Source organism: Mesocricetus auratus, unplaced genomic scaffold (genome assembly GCF_017639785.1).
Source record: "Mesocricetus auratus isolate SY011 unplaced genomic scaffold, BCM_Maur_2.0 Super-Scaffold_100013, whole genome shotgun sequence".
Classification (NCBI taxonomy): Eukaryota; Metazoa; Chordata; class Mammalia; order Rodentia; family Cricetidae; genus Mesocricetus; species Mesocricetus auratus.
In genome coordinates this window covers 16,495,363-16,517,285 of record NW_024429196.1, presented here as the reverse complement: position 1 = coordinate 16,517,285, position 21,923 = coordinate 16,495,363, and the positions used below count along the sequence as shown (strand labels likewise).

General features: G+C 39.4%; 1 protein-coding gene across 3 annotated transcripts in view; it reads right to left on the bottom strand.

Moving 5' to 3' along the window:
- Positions 1–21,923, bottom strand: part of Nebl (nebulette) — a 356,567-nt gene that overhangs the window by 95,933 nt on the left and 238,711 nt on the right. Inside the window, exons 6-10 of one of the 3 annotated variants that reach the window (XM_040755446.1) lie at positions 21,523–21,610; positions 21,358–21,429; positions 13,291–13,395; positions 11,012–11,122; positions 1,888–1,998 (exon numbers count right to left, since the gene is read on the bottom strand). The exons of the other annotated variants lie outside the window; for them this stretch is intronic. Coding sequence (XP_040611380.1) covers positions 1,888–1,998; positions 11,012–11,122; positions 13,291–13,395; positions 21,358–21,429; positions 21,523–21,610 — 487 coding nt within the window. The remainder of the gene's footprint in view (positions 1–1,887; positions 1,999–11,011; positions 11,123–13,290; positions 13,396–21,357; positions 21,430–21,522; positions 21,611–21,923) is intronic. 3 annotated transcript variants of the gene reach the window in all.

Below are 21,923 nucleotides of genomic sequence, written 5' to 3'. Positions count from 1 at the left end.
GAACTTCAGTATTTGAATTTCAGTGAACCACAGAGTCAGACAGGGCTTCTGGGACTCCACTGCAGTGCACTAGGCCACCTGATAACCAAGGTTTCTTCAGTGTCAAATAGGGAAAACCCCAAAATCTGAATTTTTTCCTGCAGAGCACCTGAATTTAGATAATAACTTACACTACTCACACCCTCTGGGCTCTCATTTAAAATCTTGACTAATTATCAGCGTCCTTTCAGAGGGAGGCAGTGATGGAACTGCAAAGGTAGAATTGGGAGTTGGATGCCTTTGGTCTGATTTCATTTGTCTACAAAATGCAACTCAACACAGTTCTTTTAAGAACTGGAAATGCCCAGTCTTGGCACAGCGCCTGGTGTGTGGCTGAGCTGTGTAAGTGGCAGTTATGAATATTATAGTCCCTCTATAAGCAAGCAACACTTGCAAACCTTTCCCTTAAAACAGCAGCCCTGCTGACAATTGCAGACTCTTAGCTTCTTCAGCTCCCACTGCGGCATCCATGGAACACTTTGACATTGGTGAGTAGCTTATGTTTGAGTCATAATGTCAAGCCTCACTCCGATTTTCACTTAAACACTTATCTACTGCAATATTTATTATCAAGTAACCATGCACACCATGCAAAGAAACTGCTATAGTGTTTGTGCCTGAAGTGTCTCTTACAGACTCTGTTTTAGATGCTCAGTAACAAGTCTGGGGCATGCCTTTGAGGGCTATGGAACTTTTAGAAAATGGTGCCTGACCGTCAGAAGTAGAAGGATTTGGGTGGGATTTTGAATGTTATGTCTTTGCCTGGATCCAGTTTCGATCTCTCTCTTCTTTCTAGTCTGAGATCATGTAAATATGTATGTCTGACATTCCTGCCACCATGGATGCAGCCACTCTAGATCCACGAGTTCCTTTCCAACATCAGACCACAAGTTCTCTAAAAGCCATGAACCAAATAACTCTTTCCTCCCAAAGGTTGCTTCTGCCAACCATTTGGTCACCGTGATGAGAATGACAATTAAAGCACAGATACTCTGAAAGACTATAGGCCCGGAAGGCAGTCATCAGAATATACTGTTTATTTTGAAATGAAAGTTTCTGGTTTTATACAGACCTAACAAAGAGTACCACATGATAGGGCAGATTCTATGTGAGATGATGAAAAAGCATCAGGAATGCTTCTAGGAAGGGTTCCGGGACTTCTTGTCCCACCTAGATCAGGATATATCAGTACTAGTCCACCAAGAGCCTAATCAACAGTTCACACATTTTTGGAGCCCAGAAAAGTCACAATTCTGCTATAATTCAGGAGAAATTATGTTTCTAGGCTGCAATGACAGTGGTAATTGATAAAATGCATGGAAGTCTTGAAGGACTGAGTAAGTTCAAACCAAGGAAGGAATGTGCTGCTTTAACTACCTTCTTCCCTCTTGGCTCCTGCTCCTAAGCTGTTAGGAACCCGTTTCCCTAGTTTGTGTCTGCTCATATCTTACATTCAATAATTTGAACCCCACAAGCCTTCCAAAACAAAGTGCCATAGGGAACCCTAAAACTACAGTTCATGATTCCTTTGGAGCCAATGATGGCAGCTCAGTTTTTTTCCAGAGTAGAGTCAATGAACTTCCACATAATGTAAAGGAAGTCCAGTAAAGGCTGATAACCAAACTGGTCACAGAATCCATGTATGTCTTGTTCAAAGCAAAATTTACCATGCCTGAAATGCCTCACAAGGTAAAAGTATCCAACAAAGGCTTTAATGACAGTCATCATAATAATTCAAATAAAAATGTTAAAGTCCCTGTGACTAGAGTACCATAATATTTTAATATCAACACAATAATTATAAATCCATTCTTTTCCCAGAAAATTGTGGAAAATGAGCTTGCTTACATTACTCTGGCGTTTGTTGACCTCCATGGCATGTCTCACCTCCGGCGGTTCCTTCATGTGGGAGTAATCAGAGAGCCCTTTTTCAGCATCATACTTCTGCTTGTAGGCAACCTTCAAATGCACACGAGGATTAGATCCACTTAGAGGTGTGTTAAACACCCTGTTCTAAGTTCCCCTGTTTTTCTAGCTGACAGTTAAATTTGCCTGAGAGTCTGTAACAAGATAATTCTCTCAACTCAGTGCTATAGTTTAGCTTCATAACTCAAAAGTTACAGTTTATCTCAAATATCCTTGAACAAAATATTAAAAACCCCGATTTTTTTATTCATCTGCCTTATGTCTTGGCAGCAGTTTGGGGAAGTCCTCAACAACGGAGAGCTTGCAGAGTCACAAATGTGCAATGTTAAATTTAGAGGGATCAATTCACCAAGTGGAGGGCAGTAAGAATGTGTCAAAGTGAATTGTTTCCTTTTAAAGATGAATTATTTTATTAATTAATTATTTCTTAACTATATGTATGTCTGTGTGCGAGTACAGATGTGTGGATATAGATGCCCAAGGAGGCCAAAGGCATCAAATACTCCTGGAGTTAGTTACAGGTGGATGTGGGTGTTGAGAACTAAACTCCAGTCCATTTAAAAATTCATATGCACTGTTACCCACAGAGTCATCTCTCCAGTGCCTTGCATTGCTTTATGCCATGCATTTCTTTAAAATAAAAGGTTCTGATTTTATATAGATACAAATGATTGACTTATATAATATGGCATATGATCTGATAATCATTATTAAGTTTCCCAGTTAGGCAGACTGTTTAACATACATGCAAAATTCTCAGATAGGTCAAGCCTAGTCCTCCATAAGGAATACATCATTCAAATACTGTGCATTGTTAGCATTCTAGGTTTTCTCTTTACTGGGCTGGATACGGAATGTGAAAAGATGCCTCTGGAAGTGACATAGCCAAACTTGACAACATAGCTGGGAATAAAAGAAAGTCATACAGGAAATCTTCCCTTACTCTCAGCTTCTACCATCATCTTATTTATTTATTTCACAATTCCTATTTAATATTTATTTTTTGAATAATCACCCATTGCCTGCCTTCCCTTAGTGAAACACACAACTGTTCAACTCTCTGAATAGCATCTGGGGGGAAAAAAACAGCATCAAAGAATTACCAAGTCATTACCAGTTCATGACCAATGACCAACAAATCAACAAATGAATAAATAAATGTAGGAATAAATGAAAATAATAACTGGAAGAAAGAAAAGCAAAAAGCAATTTCAATATACACTGAGTCTAATGACGAAAGCATGTTAAGTGAACTTGAAGTTGCTTAACTTCAATAAAACCAAACAAAAATAAATATTAAGACAGTATTCAACAAGAACAAAACAGAGTGTCCTCTCAGTGAAAAGAGTGAAACTTAAGGAAGAATTTGTCACCCATATGAGTTCCTTGGAAGCTATTTTGATATCTTACACATCTTTTAATATCCTGTGCTTATCAGAGTGAATAACACAGAGTAAAAATGCAATAAACAGTAAATGAATGAATAAATGAGTTTATTCAGCATTTTCATAAAGTTACACTTCTCATAGGAGTTTATAAACAGAACTGGCTACCCACTTAACTTTATTAATGCAGCAGTCCAAAGAATTAGAGTGGTAAGAGTAAGGCTATTTTTTGTAAACATCCACGGACTCTTACCATTTTTAAAAGCTGCCTAATACACTCTCAACATTTGATTAGCCTCCCTGGCTCCATATTTGGATGTTCTTGAAAACTGTTACTACCAAATATAATTCAACCTGGGATATCACATGTTCTAAATATTGTGAGCTCTGTTGAAAGTTGTTCTTTCAATCAAACCCCCAACGTGTCCCCAGAGCTGTATCTGTGTAGCTGCAGTGAGAGAAAGTAACTGACAATACAGAGCTTCCAATGTAAGAACACAGCCTTTACCAGCTCCAAGCCTCCATACTGTCCACATGGACTCAAGGGCTAAACTTCTGCATACTCCAAGGTGCTCCCAAGATCCGATTCTCAATTAATCTTTCCTGAAGTACCTAGAATGATCTGGCTTAATCTCATGAGAATTACGTAATTAAATCCTGCTTATCGTTTCCAACTGCCAGATGATATTATCACATCTCTAGGTCATTTTCCTTCTGCTGGCTGTGTGGGAATTTCTGATAATTAACATACTTAAGACTGATTCAGTCCTATCCAGTCAGGTTCCTGTATCCAATTCTGTACATCTGGTTGATTACCAAGACTCAAATGCAACATTTCATACATTCCAGGTATAATTCATCTTGCTATGGTGTGTTCTTCAGTTTACTCAGGAAGGTACATAACTATGATGAACATCTTTACATTTTTCAACAATTGGTTAAACGAGAAAACTCCACACAGGTTGACAGTCCTTTACCACATTTACTTATGTTTTATATTATACCTGTGAAGAAAGGGAGAGTTGAACCAGTGGCCAAATCAACAAAACCATGAAAAACTTCCATATTCTATATTTTAGACTGAATACCACACTTGTGACTTCATAAACATAACTGATGCATCCGATCATTTTATGAGTTATCGTAGAAATAGTGACTCATCTAGAACTATCTGAAAAAGCACTCTTTCTTAAGGAGCCTTCATAATTTTCTACTTTCAGCTTTAAAATTGTCATTCTGTTTATAGCTGCTACTAAGCAGTACTTTAAAACTGAGCTTGCATCAAGTGGGAAGCAGCTGAACTTTAATTTATCATAGCAATTTTCTTCCTTTAAATAGCTAATGGAAATGATGTCAACGATGCCAAGCTTATACGTTTTCTGATAAATTTAATTCTTAAAGGATCTGTCATTTTGTAATGTTTCCCTAACTTCAAACTATTTCCTCACACTTTGAGAATACTCAGAGCACTGTGAGCTTCACAGTCAAATCAGAGTGCACGTCAATGGTCTCACAGTCTACACAATATGTGTGTATGGTAATGTGTTTGTTTGGGTCTCATGTATTTTATCCTTTAATAGATTTTCTTTGAATCAGGGTTCTTGTATCCCAGGTTGACCTAGAACTCACTGTATTGCCAGGATGACCTCGAATGTTGATCCTCCTATTTCTCTCCTGAGTTCTGGGATTACAGATAAATACTTAGTATTACTTCTGGTATATTTTTCTATCACACATAGATTCTCTCTCTCTCTCTCTCTCTCTCTCTCTCTCTCTCTCTCTCTCTCTCTCTCTCTCTCTCTCTCTCTCTCTCTCTCTCCCTTCCCCCTCTCTCATAGGATGTATGTATATATTTGACTTACAGTCTACTTTTAAAGCACCATTTAAGCAAGTGTACTGTAGTTCCGTACAACAGATAACTATGAACAGCAGACACAGAAGCCTATGGCCACTGCTGACACAAACATGGACTCTCATAAATCTGCTCAGTTCCATGACCAGAGTTACCTAGATCACTTCTGTGATGCAGGAGTATTCAGCCCTTGCCTGGAAACAGCCATGCAGGCAAGAATCCCATCACTTTATGGCATAGTCATTCCATTCTTGGGTTTCTTTAGGATCTTTATTTTTATATGACTCATAAAATGGTCTCCTATAAGCACTAGGACTATCTTTCTTGAATGTCTTCCTACCAAACACATTCTATAAGAAATTATCTCCCTAGCTAAGTTTCACTTTCAGGCTAGTTACCAGGTGGGGATAGCTAGTCTAGTGATTCTGAGTTGCAAATATGCAGAAATGCTGTCATCGTGTCAACTCATTTTGACTTCAGAAATGCAGGGGAAACTTAAATACAGCCAACATATAAGGCATGCTGAATGTGCTCCTTCTCCTAAACTCCTTATATCAGATTCCAAACTCAAATATACTGCAGGCATTTTGTTTTCTTAATAGCGCAGTCTGGCAAACTGACAAACTTGGGGTAAAGTATTCAAGAGTAGATGCAACATGATTTCAGACAAGAGTTTGTTAAAGAGTTAGGAGACAGTGGGCCATAAAAGTAATCAGTGAGATACTTTCTATTCACAACTACACACAGACACTAGCAGATACTATGTCTGCTTTCTTGCTTTTACTTCCAGGTAAATTCAGAATAGCCTTTGAGACAGACACCTTATGGAGAATCGGTTTTCTCCTATAGTAAGTCAGAAATTCTTCACAGGGGAAGTATTCATAACTTGTGCTACATACTTGCCCCCTTATGGTATCTATCACAGGACAACATGGTAGAAATGTACATGGTAATATCCTAACAAAAACATGACAAATTATAAAATAGCTTCTATGAATTATTTTTCATGTTAAGTACTACATTGCAAGGTTTGATGTGCTTTCTAAGAAGGTGAGAAGATTCTTATACTTAAAAAAAACTGAATTCAAGTATCCTGTCTTAGTTTGGGTTTCTATTGCTGATATGACTGACACACCATGACTAAAACAACTTGGGGAGGAAGGGGTTTGTCTGTCTTATACATCCCCAGCACTGTTCATCATTGAAGGAAGTCAGGACAGGAACTCAAACAGGTCAGAAACCTGGAGGCAGAAGCTGATGCAGAGGCAATGGAGGGGTGCTGCTTACTGGCTTGCTCTCTGGGGCTGACTCAGCTTACTTTCTAATAGAACCCAGGATCACCAGACCAGGAATGGTCCCACCCACAAAAAGCTGGGTTTTCCTGCACCAATTGCTAATAAAGAAAATGTCCTATAGTCTTGCTTAGAGACCCATCTTATGGAACCATTTTCTCAATTGAGATTTTTTTCCTCTAGGTAACTTAAGCTTGTTTGTAGTTGACATAAAACCATCCAGCACATATCCCAAACTATCACCTCACCAAGCACAAACATAATAATGCATTCCTTTTCTTTCTTGCATAATTGTTACATGTCCCACATCAAGTGTTGTGTTGTAATTATATGCTTTGTTAAGTAGCCATGTCATCAACAAATAGCTAAGTGACCAGATGTTGGCAGGGCAAGTAAAGGACATACTCATCACAGTCAGTCATGCAGAATCTCACCATCATATATTTTTAGAATTGTCTTGCATAGTTGAGATAGACTCACTGCCAAGCTGAGGACACAGTGAATACTTAAATTTACAATAATGAATTACTTAAAGATGTTCCAAGATGAGTTCTATGCTTAGTATTTTTCCGGAGTGATTCATTTGGGAATTATTTAAAATCCAAGGCAATCTCTACTTAAAATTAAAATAACTAAAGAAGAAAGTGATTTGCTGAAACAGGCCATGTGGCACATGGCTTCATAATCCTAGCACTTGGGAAGCTGAAGTGGGAGGATTATAAACTTCAAGTTCTACCCAAGCTATATAGTGAGTGAGGGGCCAGCCTAGGCTACATTTGAGACTATGTGTTTAAAATATATTCTAAAACATAAATACATTGATTGATAAGAAAGCAAGAAGTAGGCATTGCAGGAAAAGTGAAGTGCAGCGTGTCTTGAGTACTCAGACCTTGGAGGCAGATTAGTTAACTGTGTGTTCTAGCTCTGTTTTCTATGGAATGTGTGGAGTAACCTGAGAAAGTTACTTACCCTGTCTGTGCTTGTTTCTAAAACCCTACAATGGGGATACCTGGTGGAGTTGTTAGGAGAATCAAACATAGAAAAGTGAAAAGCTGTCTCTGGGACGTTAAACCTATCCAGTCTTAACCCGTTTGCTCATCAGTCCTCCCTCTCTGTCACTGGGTTCCTTGAGTTCAGCTCAGTGTTTAGCTGTGGGAGTCTGCCTCTGCTTCCATCAGTCATTGATTGAAGGTTCTGTTTCCCAGACTCTCTGGCATGGGATTGTAGACTGGCACTCCCCAGATCTATGTCTAAAATCCATATATGAGAGAGTATATACCATGTTTGTCTTTTTGTGACTGGGTTACCTCACTCAGGATGGTTTCTTCTAGTGCCATCCATTTGCCTGCAAATTTCAGGATTCCATTATTTTTTTCTGCTGAATAGTACTCCATTGTGTAAATGTACCACATTTTCTCTATCCACTCTTCGGTTGAGGGGCATCTAGGTTGCTTCCAAGTTCTGGCTATTACAAATAATGCTGCTATGAACATAGTGGAACAGACATCCTTGTTGTATGAATGGGCATCTTTTGGATATATGCCTAAGAGTGGAGTTGCTGGGTCTTGTGGTAGATTGATTACCATTTTTCTGAGGAATCTCCATACTGATTTCCAAAGTGGCTATAAGAGTTGGCACTCCTACCAGCAGTGGAGGAGTGTTCCTTTTTCTCCACATCCTCTCCAGCATAAACTTTCATTGGTGTTTTTTATTTTAGCCATTCTGACAGGAGTAAGATGATTTGCATTTCCCTGATGGCTAGGGATGTTGGGGATGTTGAGCACTTTCTCAAGTGCCTCTCAGCCATTTTAGACTCCTCTATTGAGAATTCTCTACTTAGTTCTGTAGCACACTTTTTAATTGGATCCTTCGGTGTTTTGGAGACTTGCTTCTTGAGTCCTTTGTAAATTTTGGAGATCAGCACTCTGTCAGATGTGGGGTTAGTGAATATCTTTTCCCATTCTGTGGGCTGCCTTTTTGTCTTGTTGACTGTGTCCTTTGCCTTACAGAAGCTTCTCCTTTTCAGGAGGTCCCATGTATTAATTGTTGACCTCTGTCTGTGATACTGGTGTTATGTTCAGGAAGCTGTCTCATGTACCAATTCATTCAAGGGTACCACCCACTTTCTCTTCTAAGATGTTCATTGTGGCTGGATTTATGTTGAGGTCTTTGATCCATTTGGTCTTAAGTTTTGTGCATGGCGATAGACTTGGATCTATCCACATTCTTCTACATGCCAGCATCCAGTTATGCCAGCACCATTTGTTGAAGATGCTTTCTTTTTTCCATTGTATATTTTTAACTTGTTTGTTGAAGATCAGATGTTCATACATGTATGGGTTAATATCAGGGTATTCAATTCCATTGGTCTACCTGTCTATTTTTGTGCCAATACCAAGTTGTTTTCAGGACTACAGTTCTATATTAGAGCTTGAAGTCAGGGATGGTGATACCTCCAGATGTTGCTTTGTTGAGCAGGGTTGTCTTGGCTATCCTGGGTCTTTTGTTTTTCCATACAAAATTGATTATTGTTCTTTCAAGGTCTGTGAATAATTGTGCTGGTATTTTAATGGGGATTGAATTGAATCTGTGGATTGCTTTTGGCAGGATTTCCATTTTTATTATGTTGATCCTACCTATCCAAGAGCATGGGAGATTTTTCCATTTTCTGATGTCTTCTTTAATTTCTTTCTTTAAAGACTCAAAGTTCTTTTGATACAGGTCTTTCACTTGTTTGGTTAACATTACTCCAAGGTATTTTATGTTGTTTGTGGCAATTGTAAAGGGTGATGTTTCTCTGATTTCTTTTTCAGCCCTTTTATCGCCTGTATATAGCAGGGTTAGTGATTTTCTTGAGTTGATCTTTTATCCTGCCACTTTGCAGAAAGCATTTATCAGCTGTAGGAGTTCCCTGGTTGAGTTTTTTTGATCACTTATGTAAACTGTCATATCATCTGCAAATAGTGAAAATTTGACCTCTTCCTTTCCAATTTGTATCCCCTTGATCTCCTTGTGTTTAACCCCCAGAAACAGCTGACATGAACAAGGGGTAGCTCTTGAATCCCAGACTGATGGCTGGGAATCCAGCATGGGACTGAACCAGACCCCCTGAATGTGGGTATCAGTGAGGGGGCCTAGGCAATCTATGGGGCCTTGGGTAGTAGGTCAGTATTTATCCCTAGCATATATATGGACTTTGGGTACCCATCCCACAATGAGAGATGCACTCTCAGCCTGGACTCTTGGGGGAGGGTCTAGGCCCTGCCCTGGATGAAATGAGAGACTCCCTGAGGAAAGGAGGGGGTATTGAGGGGTTGGTGGGAGGGCATAAAAGGAGGGGAGGGAAAGGAAAAGGGACCTGGGATTGACATGTGAAGCAACCCTGATTCTAGTTTAAATTTAAATTTAAAAATTATATATATATATATATATATATATATATATATATATATAAAGATGTGTACCACCAAAAAAAGAAGATGAAATAAAAAGAAAGAAAGTGAAAAGCACATAGAACAGCATCTGGCCCAGGTAGCATATGTGTGCTGTCACAGACCTGCACTACACATGAAGAACACAGACTATGTAGAAGGGAGCATATCCTTAGGAAAGAAACCAACATGTTCAACTGAGTGTATAGTCCATATGTGCTGGGGACTGCTCCATGTACAGGGCAGGAAACGAGTCCAAAAAGGCTCTTCCACCAAGTGTAGAGAGACAAATAACAGAAAATGGAGTACAAACCACCACCACCACCACCATCACCATCATCATCATCATCATCATCATCATCAGATTGTGACATGAAGTAAACAATGAGCCAGAAAACATCAAGATACCCTAGGTTGAAATTCTGTAGCAATAAATTCAGGAGTGGAGGACACTCAGAATGCCTTACCTGCCAATCTCCTCTATGGGAAACCCCACCCCTTATACTACTGGACTCAAAATGAGTTTTCATGATGACAGCCTCTCCATTTTTTTTTTTTTTGCAACTTAGAATCATGGAAATAGCGACTTTCATCTGTTGGAGTACCTAGGTAGTGTCTGTAGATCTCCTGAAAGGAAGGCACATGCCACAGAATAAGATAGTGTTGGAGCATTAGTGTAGCACAGGGAGCACATACCTGTGCATGCCCCAAACCAACTGTCACGTGTTTCCCTGACTTTAAACTCAACTGAAATATTGTTGGTTTAGGAATCAGACATTAAAACAAGACTTATTTGGAGTAACTCTCAGAAGTGCATCTGTAGAGCTGTTTGGGTGATATTGGAATCGGCTCTTTAAAGAGAACCGAGTGGGAGGTGGTGAAGCAAAGAGGTGGCCAACGACAGACTTATACCTGAAGGCTCCTTCGTTGTCTGCCACTTCATCTGTGATAATTGGCGGTATAGGCCAGTTGCTTTCAACATCTGTTTAGTTTAACCAAACTAAAGTTATCTTTGTGATAACCAAGAAAAACAATGTTTGTAAAAATGCCAAATAACTTCCATAAGATTACAAATTTGAGTCACACCTCACTCTGAAGCTGCGACACTTCTCTTGCAAAGACACTGTCAATGGTGGCAGGCATGTGTTTATACAGACAGTTGGAAAGATCAGCCTTAATGGTTCCTTTGTATTTTGCCTAAGAGGGAAAAAAAGGGAAAAGAAATATCAGCTGTTTTTGTTTTGTTTTTGGAAATATAAAAGAAAGCTTGCTTTAGAAATATGATTGGTTTAAAAACCTGCAGGCTATTTAAATTTATGTCAACAAATCTGATGGGCATATTCTGAAAGACAGAAATAAATCCAGTGGATTCTGGAGAGAGCTTTAAATGCGATATGGAAAGACATGGGGCAGCTTCTGTTTCGATCTGTGCATTTCTGAAGTCTGTGTATTGAGAGTTTCATGTGTTTGGCCACTGAACAAATGGTCTGAGAACACTACGACCTTTCTAGCCACAAAATACAAATCATTAGAATTTACTGTCTAGCACCTAAAGGCAAGCAATCATGATGACTAGACGCTGCAGGACTGTGAGGTTGGATAACAGGAACTCAGACAATTAAGTGTAATAAATATGTCCGTGTGTTCTACAGAACTTTGGGATGGCCATGGTTCTCAACAAATTACTATTTATTTTGTGAAAAAAGATGAAGATGGGTAGCCAAGGCCTGCAGATACAAAATAAGGACAAGGACAAAGAAACATTAGTTCCCCTGATTTGCTCAGAGCCTATCATATGTTTTCTGAAACACCACACTCATCCTAGAAGGATACATGATTTTTATCTGTCTGATAATGAAAAATTGTTTTTAGGAGATGGAAAAATGCTAACTACCCAGTTCTTATCAGAATACACTGTATAAATGCATAGAATTGTCAAATTAAATCCTCTAAACTTTTATAATTAAATAATAAGAGGAAGATGAGGGGTATTCCTTTATTAAAAACCTTCGTGGCTTCCTTTGGCCACAGTAGAAGGTGTAGGTTAATTTACTCCATTCCTTCATCCCGGGTGTGTGTGCGTGTGTGTGTATGTGTGTGTGTGTGTGTCTGTGTATGTATGTATTTCTGTGCAACTGTGTGTATGTGTTTGTGTGTATGTTAGTGCATATGTATGCCTCTGTGTGTCTATGTGTGTTTCTCTCTCTCTGTGTGTGTGTGTGTGTGTGTGTGTGTGTGTGTGTGTGTGTGTGTCTTCAGCCTGCACTGGCTATGAACAAGCTCTATCATTACTTGAAAAGACAAACACTCAGTCACCATTTCCTCTTGGGAATATTAGGTTTTAGAGAATATAATAGGTCACCACTTGTCATTTTTGCTCTGCAGTTAACTCCTTCAGGAAAATTAATCAATCACAAATTGAGAACACCAATTTCTCTATTCAGGATGAATAATGTAGCTAACACGAGGAAAAGAAAATCACTCTTCTTCATGCTCTGTGGATGAGGCCTCTGTAGCCCTCCCCACTCAGAGCTGATTTGGGTGTTGATTGATGGAGCATATCCTTCATAGGCCTTTTGTCCCCACAGCTAAAGATGCTACTAATAATAACAGAAAATGGACTGGCTTTCTCAAAAGTGTTCCACATTACTAGATAATCCTGAGCGTATCGCATTTATCTCTTTCCAATACAACTTACAAAACACTAGAGGTCAGTCATTTACAATGTTGCCTTATTCGTTCTCTTTTTCAAGTTAATTCACAGACTGAGGCAAATCCTCCACATAGAGATTATGACACGGTGCTCCAGGACCCTCTGTGGACTGTGGAGCTGAATGCTCGCGTAGAGGCTCTGCGGCTTGTCAACTGGAAATAGAGTGTTTCCCTTGCTTTGCCTTCCTAGTCAGTACCTCTTTCCAGCTGGGTCTCAGCCTACTCAAGGAGCTCATTTAAAATTATTTATCAAAGATGGCATGCTTGGTGGATTTAGTTGACAAATTTTACTTGTTTCCAATATGATATCCAATTATCTACCTCCAAAATATGTCCATTAGGAAATGAATAATTTGAAACTTCTAAAATTGACTATGCTGCCAGAATTTTCTCCTACATAAATGGGAATGTTTATTTTCAAGAGCAATTCTACATAAAGGATAACTACAGTCAAAATACAGTATAACCACGTACACCAGTGAAATATAGTAAAAATCAATTAACACACATTAACTTGGTTCTTAGAAATAATTTAGATGTGACCAATATTCAGAGTTTTTTTCAAAATTATTCTACGACTTCAATGTACATTTTTATCCATATAAACTCAAGAAAGAAAAGCATGGTCCATTTGGTGGGTTTTAAGACCTTACCTCAGAAATAAAAGCCCCAATATTTTTGACATGGTTTAGCATAGGAGTATCAGTCACAAATGTGCACTTGTCCTTGGATTTTTTATACTCTTCCTTATAATGGATCTGAAAAAGATAATTAACATAAGGGAAAAAACAACTGTAGTGGACTTTTTCTTAACAGAAAGTTAAACTACTCAAGTCTATTTGATGAATTATAGATGGCAATACAAGATCCTTCTCAAAAAAAGCCAAATCAAGATATCTGGTCCAGGACTACACAGGCAAGGGGGAACTGTGCTTTCAATATGCAAGCAGAAGTTATCACTAAGGTTCAATCCTGGGGCTTAGGGAAATGGCTTAGTGGGTGAAGGGCCTTGTTCTGCAAGCATGGGGACCAGAACTCAAATCTCTGGGACCTATGTAGAAGCCATATAAGCGGCTCAAGCATCTGTAATCCCAGCACTCCTACAAGCAGATGGAAGGCAAAGAGGAGAGAATCCCCAAGGAGCTCATGTGTCAGGGGGTGTTTTGAGGGGAGACCCTTTCTAAAACCAAGGTGGAATGACCTATAGTCAAGGTTGTCCTCTGCCCATAATCGCTCACACAAATGTGCGCATCACACACACACACACACACACATCATTCACAGACATTCTCTCTGTGTCTCTGTCTCTGTCTCTCTCTCTCTCTCTCTCTCACACACACACACACACACACACATACACACACACAGATTAAACCTAAGCATATTAGCCACATGGTCTTTGGCTTGAAACAGCTGCCTGCCTCAAGATAGGAAACAAGAAGTTCTCAGAAAACGGGAATACTGAGATGTAGGGGCAGAAACTAAACAAATGGATGTTACTCTTAGCATCGTTGCTTTTACAGACTGGAGCAGAGAGGGGGCTTAAACTGTGGCCAGAACAGGCCTATTACTAGCTAAGTCCCTCACATCCAACTTCCCCAAGGGGTTATCAGCACCCATTGTCTCCCTCCCATCCAGCACTGCTCAGAATGCTTTCCAGGTGGTAGAAATCATTCCAGGGTACCACTGTGCTATGTGTGGGCAGACTCACCAGAGAAAACCTGGCAGCTTAGTTGAGCATGTTCAGTTTTCTGAAATTCACTGGTAAAATGAAATCACTTGCTGCTTCTTGGGGAGAGGCCAGAATTATTCTCTTGTGGTGGTGGTGGGGGTAGATTCCTCATGATACACGACTCAAAAAGTATCAGGAAATATGGATAAAGAAAGGTCAACAGTGTCTTCCCGCCATGCTAACTACTGGACAATCTGAAAATTTGGTAAGGCAGATTTCAGAGAAATCACAAGAATGGAAGTAATTTGCTGAAATATATATCTTTCTATAATAGAGTCGTGTTTATCTACACAAGGCTATAAATACTTAGACTGGGAAAAATGTCTTAATTCACATGATAAATTATATGGTCTTCCTAATTATAATTCAAATGTGATGTTTACTTGCACCCACTACCCAGCTCTTAAGAGGGCATGATTAATATTGATGTAATGGACTAACATTCCATGGAGATTTTTCCATATGCAAATCTGATTTGAGGGGCCTAACCTGACCTGAGGTGTAAACAGATACAAATACAGTAATAAACTTCAAAATTCTGTATTTCACTGCTGTGTCTCCTAGATATTAATGCCCACCATATTAAACACTTGCTATATTCATGAAATCAACAGGAGAACATATTTATCTTATCTGAGCACTAAATTACATTTTTTTCTTCTCAAAGATTAGCCATAATTTAAGGTTCCTGCAAATCTCTCTCCTCAGTCACTAGTAATTAAATCGTTAATGGCAGGATGATAAATACCAGGCTATTTTGATCATAGGAGGAAAAAGTATCCCTGTTATATAATTAAGTGTGAGGAAAAAAATAGCCTATCATTAGGCTTAAGTTTGGCTCATTATTTTTATCTTCTGCCACCATCTTTCCCATCATGATCACATTCTTCACCACAATGGTATGTGCTTATAGCTGGAGGCCTTCTGATAGCGCCTGACAGGGACTAAATGCTGTGGACAGAGCTGGGGATAAGGGTGAAGTATTTACTTCCTTTGTTCTGCAGGCAAATAGTTCAGCCTTGATTGTGAGGGTCGTGACCTTCTTTGATCTTTATTAAAAAGTTGGGTGCATTTGCATCTTTAAATTTAAGTTGCATTTTGAAACTTAAAGTAATTTGCCTATTGCTATTTATCTTATTAAATGTGTTACAAATTGCCCACACACACATACTCACAGAGACATACACACAAACACACACATATCATGACTGGTTCTGGATTTCTAATGAGTTTGTGTGCATAATTTCCAATGAGCTTGTATGCAATTTCTAATGAATTCCACAGTATGCATAATAAGTAAATAATTGTAAGCTTTTACACAATTAACTCACTTACATATTTGTAGTACTCCTATGTTGGTGTGATAGGAAATGATAAATGGATGAGAACAATATCAATCAACCATACAAAGTTTCATCCAAACATAGCTCACCAAATAGATGGCTACTCATTACCTTGTCTACATATTATAATCAAAGACTGGCTCCATCTATTGGTGAGATTCCCAACCAAAACCCTTCACTCCTAACACACAGATCTGACTGGGACTCAATCTCAATCCAAAAGGATAAATTGGTCTAACCCATGCACAACTGTACCATTTTCTTTGGCCCCTGATCAGCCAGGGAGGATGTAGAGATAAAGAGGCAATAGGTCCCCACAAGAGACTCAGTGCAACGTTCCCAGGAGAGCTTCTAACACAAGAGACTCAGTGCAACGTTCCCAGGAGAGCTTCTAACACAAGAGACTCAGTGCAACGTTCCCGGGAGAGCTTCTAACACAAGAGACTCAGTGCAACGTTCCCGGGAGAGCTTCTAACACAAGAGACTCAGTGCAACGTTCCCGGAGAGCTTCTAACACAAGAGACTCAGTGCAACGTTCCCGGAGAGCTTCTAACACAAGAGACTCAGTGCAACGTTCCCGGAGAGCTTCTAACACAAGAGACTCAGTGCAACGTTCCCGGAGAGCTTCTAACACAAGAGACTCAGTGCAACGTTCCCGGAGAGCTTCTAACACAAGAGACTCAGTGCAACGTTCCCGGGAGAGCTTCTAACACAAGAGACTCAGTGCAACGTTCCCGGGAGAGCTTCTAACACAAGAGACTCAGTGCAACGTTCCTGGGAGAGCTTCTAACACAAGAGGCTCAGTGCAACGTTCCCGGGAGAGCTTCTAACACAAGAGGCTCAGTGCAACGTTCCCGGGAGAGCTTCTAACACAAGAGGCTCAGTGCAACGTTCCCGGGAGAGCTTCTAACACAAGAGGCTCAGTGCAACGTTCCCGGGAGAGCTTCTAACACAAGAGACTCAGTGCAACGTTCCCGGGAGAGCTTCTAACACAAGAGACTCAGTGCAACGTTCCCAGGAGAGCTTCTAACATTCTGTGCTTTGCTTCTATCTTTCTCCCCCAATCACAAGGGGCAGCAGCAATGACATCATGGGAAGATAAGCCAGGACACTGAAGAAGGTGGGGCAGAAGACAAGGAACCAGGGAGAATAAAAATGGGTGCTGTATGGAGATAGAACCTCCTTTGTATGTGGAGAGAAAAATCCCCTGAATTAAGCTCTTGCTGGAACTTGCAACCCCCTGTCACATAGAAAACATGCAATCCAACATATTTTCAAATTAAAAAATAGTAGGGAAAAGTTGGTGGTTTCATGGTCAATAAGAGGTCCTAAACATTTACTTTCCCCTTGACTTTTCCCACTAATCCCACAATGTTACCACTAAAATTAGAGGGGAAATTGGTGCAAGGTTGCTTCCTGTTCCTGCCCATGGTTCTTTCGATGAGTACAAGATTAGCTAGCTAATGGCTCAAAGTGGATGACAGATGTGGAAATGTTTGTGAATATTTCTTCTTACATGCATGCTTATCTAGAAAGTCTTTGCGCAAATGAAACTACATCCATTGAATGTAAGTCTTAAGGAAAGGACTATAATTTGATCACAACTTGTGAATAAGCAGGTCATGACCAAGGTCACTCTTCCAGGTTTTCTAATACAGTCTGGGCTTTGAATGTTTTCATCATTGGAAGGAGTTGTCTACAGCAAACAAGTTTATTTGCCTGAAAATAAAATTGTCCCTGTAAGCTTTAAAATAAAATATTGAATCAGGCTGCACACAGATGAAGCCTAATTTGTTCTACACAAAGCTCATTCTGCCTCACTTATATGAAACCTATCAAAGATACCTTTTTGCCCAGTATTTTTCATGCCTACCTTTTAGAAAGTTGCTAGACCACAATTATGGATGCTCAGTCTAACGGACAAGTCTAATTGATAAGAGGAATTGATGGGGTGTTTGACATTCAATTTCATCTACCAGAGAGTTTAGTTAGGGAAACAGCAAGTGTCACACACTTAAAAGGAATACTAAGAGGCTGCCTGGGAGGCTAGATAGATGTCCCTCAAGACTGGGATATGAGTTGTTCTGAGGAAATCCCATGATGTGGGCAGTTCAAATGCAAAACAGAAACTAGATGAGGGAGATACAAAGAGAGAAGAAAAAAAGCTGGGAGAAAATGAAACAATGGGAACAGGAAAGAAGAAATGTTTTATACTGGTTCCCAAAAGAAGTCACTTGACCTGAAAAACTGACATTTCTCTCTGGAGAGAAACCACACAGTTCAGCCTCCCAGGACTAACCCCCAAACCGGTCTTAATTAACATTTCTACATACTGTCTGGGAGGTATCTGGATATAGCACTGTCTCCAGGGCTTCCAATGACAGCCTCCCCCCCACCTGTCAAAGTGAAATGGCAAGCATAGATGAGCTTCAGACACTCAAAGGGTGAGGAAGGAATGCAGGGAGTGGTTATCCAATCTGTCCCTCATGAGCCTACAATCATTCAAGCTGCTATAAAAGACAACAGGTCCAGGCTATCAGGCACAGGTCTGAAATTAGGAATGAAAACAACTCTGCTGTCCACAAGTCAGTGAATCTCCAAACAGCATCATGAGGAGCACCAGGAACAAAACTAAATGCCTTCTCACCCGTAGTCCCAGGCAACCCACGGCTAGACTGCAGGGCGTAGTTCTGATTGTGATACTGTTACAGAGATATATGAGGCTAGAAGAGACTGAAAGAAGAGTAATTGGACCAATGGAGAGCATATAAAAGTACCCATGCAAAGAACCCCATTACTCCCACACCTGCATGGGAAACGAAGCTGACTCCAAGGTGACTGCTAAGCTCTGGCCTCAGCTAGCACTCTTCAGTCCACTTGAACATTGTCCCCACCAGTACTAGGCAAGTGGTCTTGGACAGTCATTCAACTTCCAGTTTGCACACCTGTGAGTTAGGACGCATGTGTCCTGCCAGAGGCTTGCTGTGGTATACAATATAAAAGTGTTGGGGGGGGGTGTGCCTGGCATGTGTGCAGCAAGGAAGAAAGCTGTCAGGATGGCCAAGGCTTGAGGGTCACACTGATCTTGCTTCAATCTCAGGAAACTTGCCACAAAATTGCCTTCAAAAAACAGAAAACAGCAAGGATGTCCTGATGCTCCTCCAGGACAGGATGGAGTGTAAAACCCCACCAAATCATTTGAAGGTTCCTATTTTAGTTTAACATGATGGCTGGAGAGTAGTGCCCTAAGTTAAATGCGGGGCACCAATGTAGTTCTGCATAATTAGAAACACCATACAATACACATTCAAGTCTAACTCACTATGATAAAACATCATATATTAGATATATGATTTTAACTCCATGGCTGATACACTTTAGACAACCAATTGGCTAGGCAACTATATAGAGGAGATGAAATTTTCAAATTTAGAAACTGTACTGATTTGAAGAAAAAGGAATTTAAAATATAAGGTCATCTCCTCCCCATAAAAATACTGATGTCACTGAATAAGATCGATTAACTTTTATTTAGTGATACATAACTAGAATGTCTAGGAACATAAACATGTAATTTATCATATATCTGTTTGTTTGCTTGTTTATTTACTATTTATTTTGCAGTTGAAGACCTTTTAGGTACAAGAGAGACACACTCGTGCTCAACCATATCCTCAGCCCTACCATTTGGTTTTAAAATGATTGGGTAAACCCTTCCTTTAATTAATATTTTAGAAATTAGTGTAATTTTTCAGAATCTTTATTAATCCATGTAAAATTCTAGAAACTAAATGAGTATCTTAGGATATACAGAATTCTCTGATGAAATAAAATGTAAGCACATATAAATTAAGGGACAATAATCATGTTCCAAATATTTAAGTAGTACAAACATTTTTTCCATGAAACATAAATCTACAATAAACACAAATTTCTTCCATGTGTTTGATTTCACCTAACAGGGAGAGAAATGGCATGGAGTTTGCATTCACAACGTGGTAAGAAGGCATTGTGTCTCCCTACAGGAAGGTTCTTCCGCCACCAATAAGCAATCCTGCCCAAAACACTCCAATAAATCACCTACCTAATTAAAGCCACAGCCTAGCAATAATTACACTCCAATAAAGACACATAAAAGGCAGAAGAGGCACTGCATTCAGAGCTGGGTTTTAAATGATGACATTGCTGCTACTAATGTTAGTCTGAGAGTAATAAGTTTTACATGGACATCCACTCTGAAAAGTAACAACAGAGCAAAGAGAAAGAGCTTTGTGTTCACCTCCCTGTTTTAACCTCTGTGTGCTTCCATCTCCTTGCTTCTCAAAAGGGGGGAAATAGGAGATCCAACATCACAAGCTACAGCACCTGGCACATAGTGCTCAATGAGTTTTAACCGCCACTGGTGTCAAGGTCATTGCTGCCATTGTCACTTTCTTATTATTGCAGCTTACAAAGAATTGTCACATGCATTAAGTAAATTTCGGTTTTTACTAAGCAATAACACAAATAAAAGTTGATTTAAAATTTAACTAGATCACATCATTTCAGGAATATGGGAAGAAGTGTGCATATTTCCATTGACTATCACCTTTTTATCAAACATATAAAAATTACAGATGGAGTGGTTTAGAGTAGCTAGCATTTATGCAGCCATCACAGTGTTGTAAAGAATAGATGCAGCATTTTCAATGTACATTTCATCTTAGAATTATAAACATTACACTTGAAGAGCTAAACCCGCCAATGTCAATAACACTTCCAAGGTTATTGTTGAGTTGACTCAGGGAGAACTGGCCAATAAACTACCCTACTGCCCAGGAATCAAACTTTGCATATTAAAAACAACAGATGCAGCCAGTTTTGCACTCACTCCAGAATGCAGCCACAGCTACACTTCATTTCATAGAACTCCATGCTTTTTTATGCCAGCAATTCTCTTATATTATTTTTGAGGATGTGATGGGCTCTCATCTCTAGTGAGAAATATTTTTCTTTATGCATCTAGAATTCTATTTATATACTTATCATGTATGTATACAGGTTTACATTAAATAACTCTGGATATCCTTTGAATACAATATAAACTAGCTTCAGTTTCTTAAAAAAATGTTCCTTTTCAACGACATTATCATATAAACCAGAGTTTTTAATGTACAGTTTCAGTTAATACACACACACACACACCCATATATTGCAAAGAAATGTTAGGTGCAAGTAAAGGTACACGCATTTTTACAATTTGGAAAAATAATTGCATTTGACAGAAACTTCATAAGACCCTCAGAAAATTAAGCACCATTCATTTAGCAGAAGATCTTCCATACTGAAAATCATTTGTTCAGACAGAATTCCTGCAAAGATAAATTCTGCTAATTTTAAAGTCTTGGGAGTTCTCAAACACCATGCAATTCAGGGAGACTGTACAACTTAGATGAGACAGGACCTAGATTAGGAATAAGGACAATTGCTCCAGCAGAAGTCTCCTACCAATCGACCTTGGGAAAAATCACCTAATATGTTTATGTCTTGTTCTATGATCTAAAAATGACTGTGCTCTAAGAGGTGACCTCAGGGTTTTCTCTCCAGCCCCAAGACCATTCCATGTGAACAAAGCAAATAAGACAAAATTCTTCAGAGCCACTCACATCACTAATGAGATCAGTGCACTTTCTGGCCAGTTCCATGCTTAGGTCTTCAATAACAGGTTTAAGAAATACCTGTGGAAAATAAAGAGAGAGAGAAAGGGGCCGTTTTCTCCTTGTCTGTTAAGGGACTAAGTGCTGTTCTTAAGCAAATTCTTTCTCACTCACCTTGTCCTCCTGCTTTTCTTCCTCCTCCACTTTCTCCTCTTCAGTTTCATCTTTTACATCCTCAAATGCAGGCACCTTCATTCTTACCCTGTCAAAATATTAATGCTTTAAAACTTGTGTCTTTTCATGGACCACCACACCCTTGTGCTCTGAAGTCACTGGGGCACTGAAAGCCACACGTTTGCAGGACTTTATTCCTGGCTCATGTCACTCTCCTTATCTCAATTGTGTGTCAGTAGACACTGAATCAGAGCCGGCCTTACCAGTGAAGATTCGCATCTTCTGAGGCAAAGCTCAGCTTCACACACTTAAAATCAACATTCTTTAGATGGCTTAAGACAAAAAAAATGTTTTTTATAGTTCACTAACTGAATTCATCAAAAAAATTGGTTTAAAGAGGA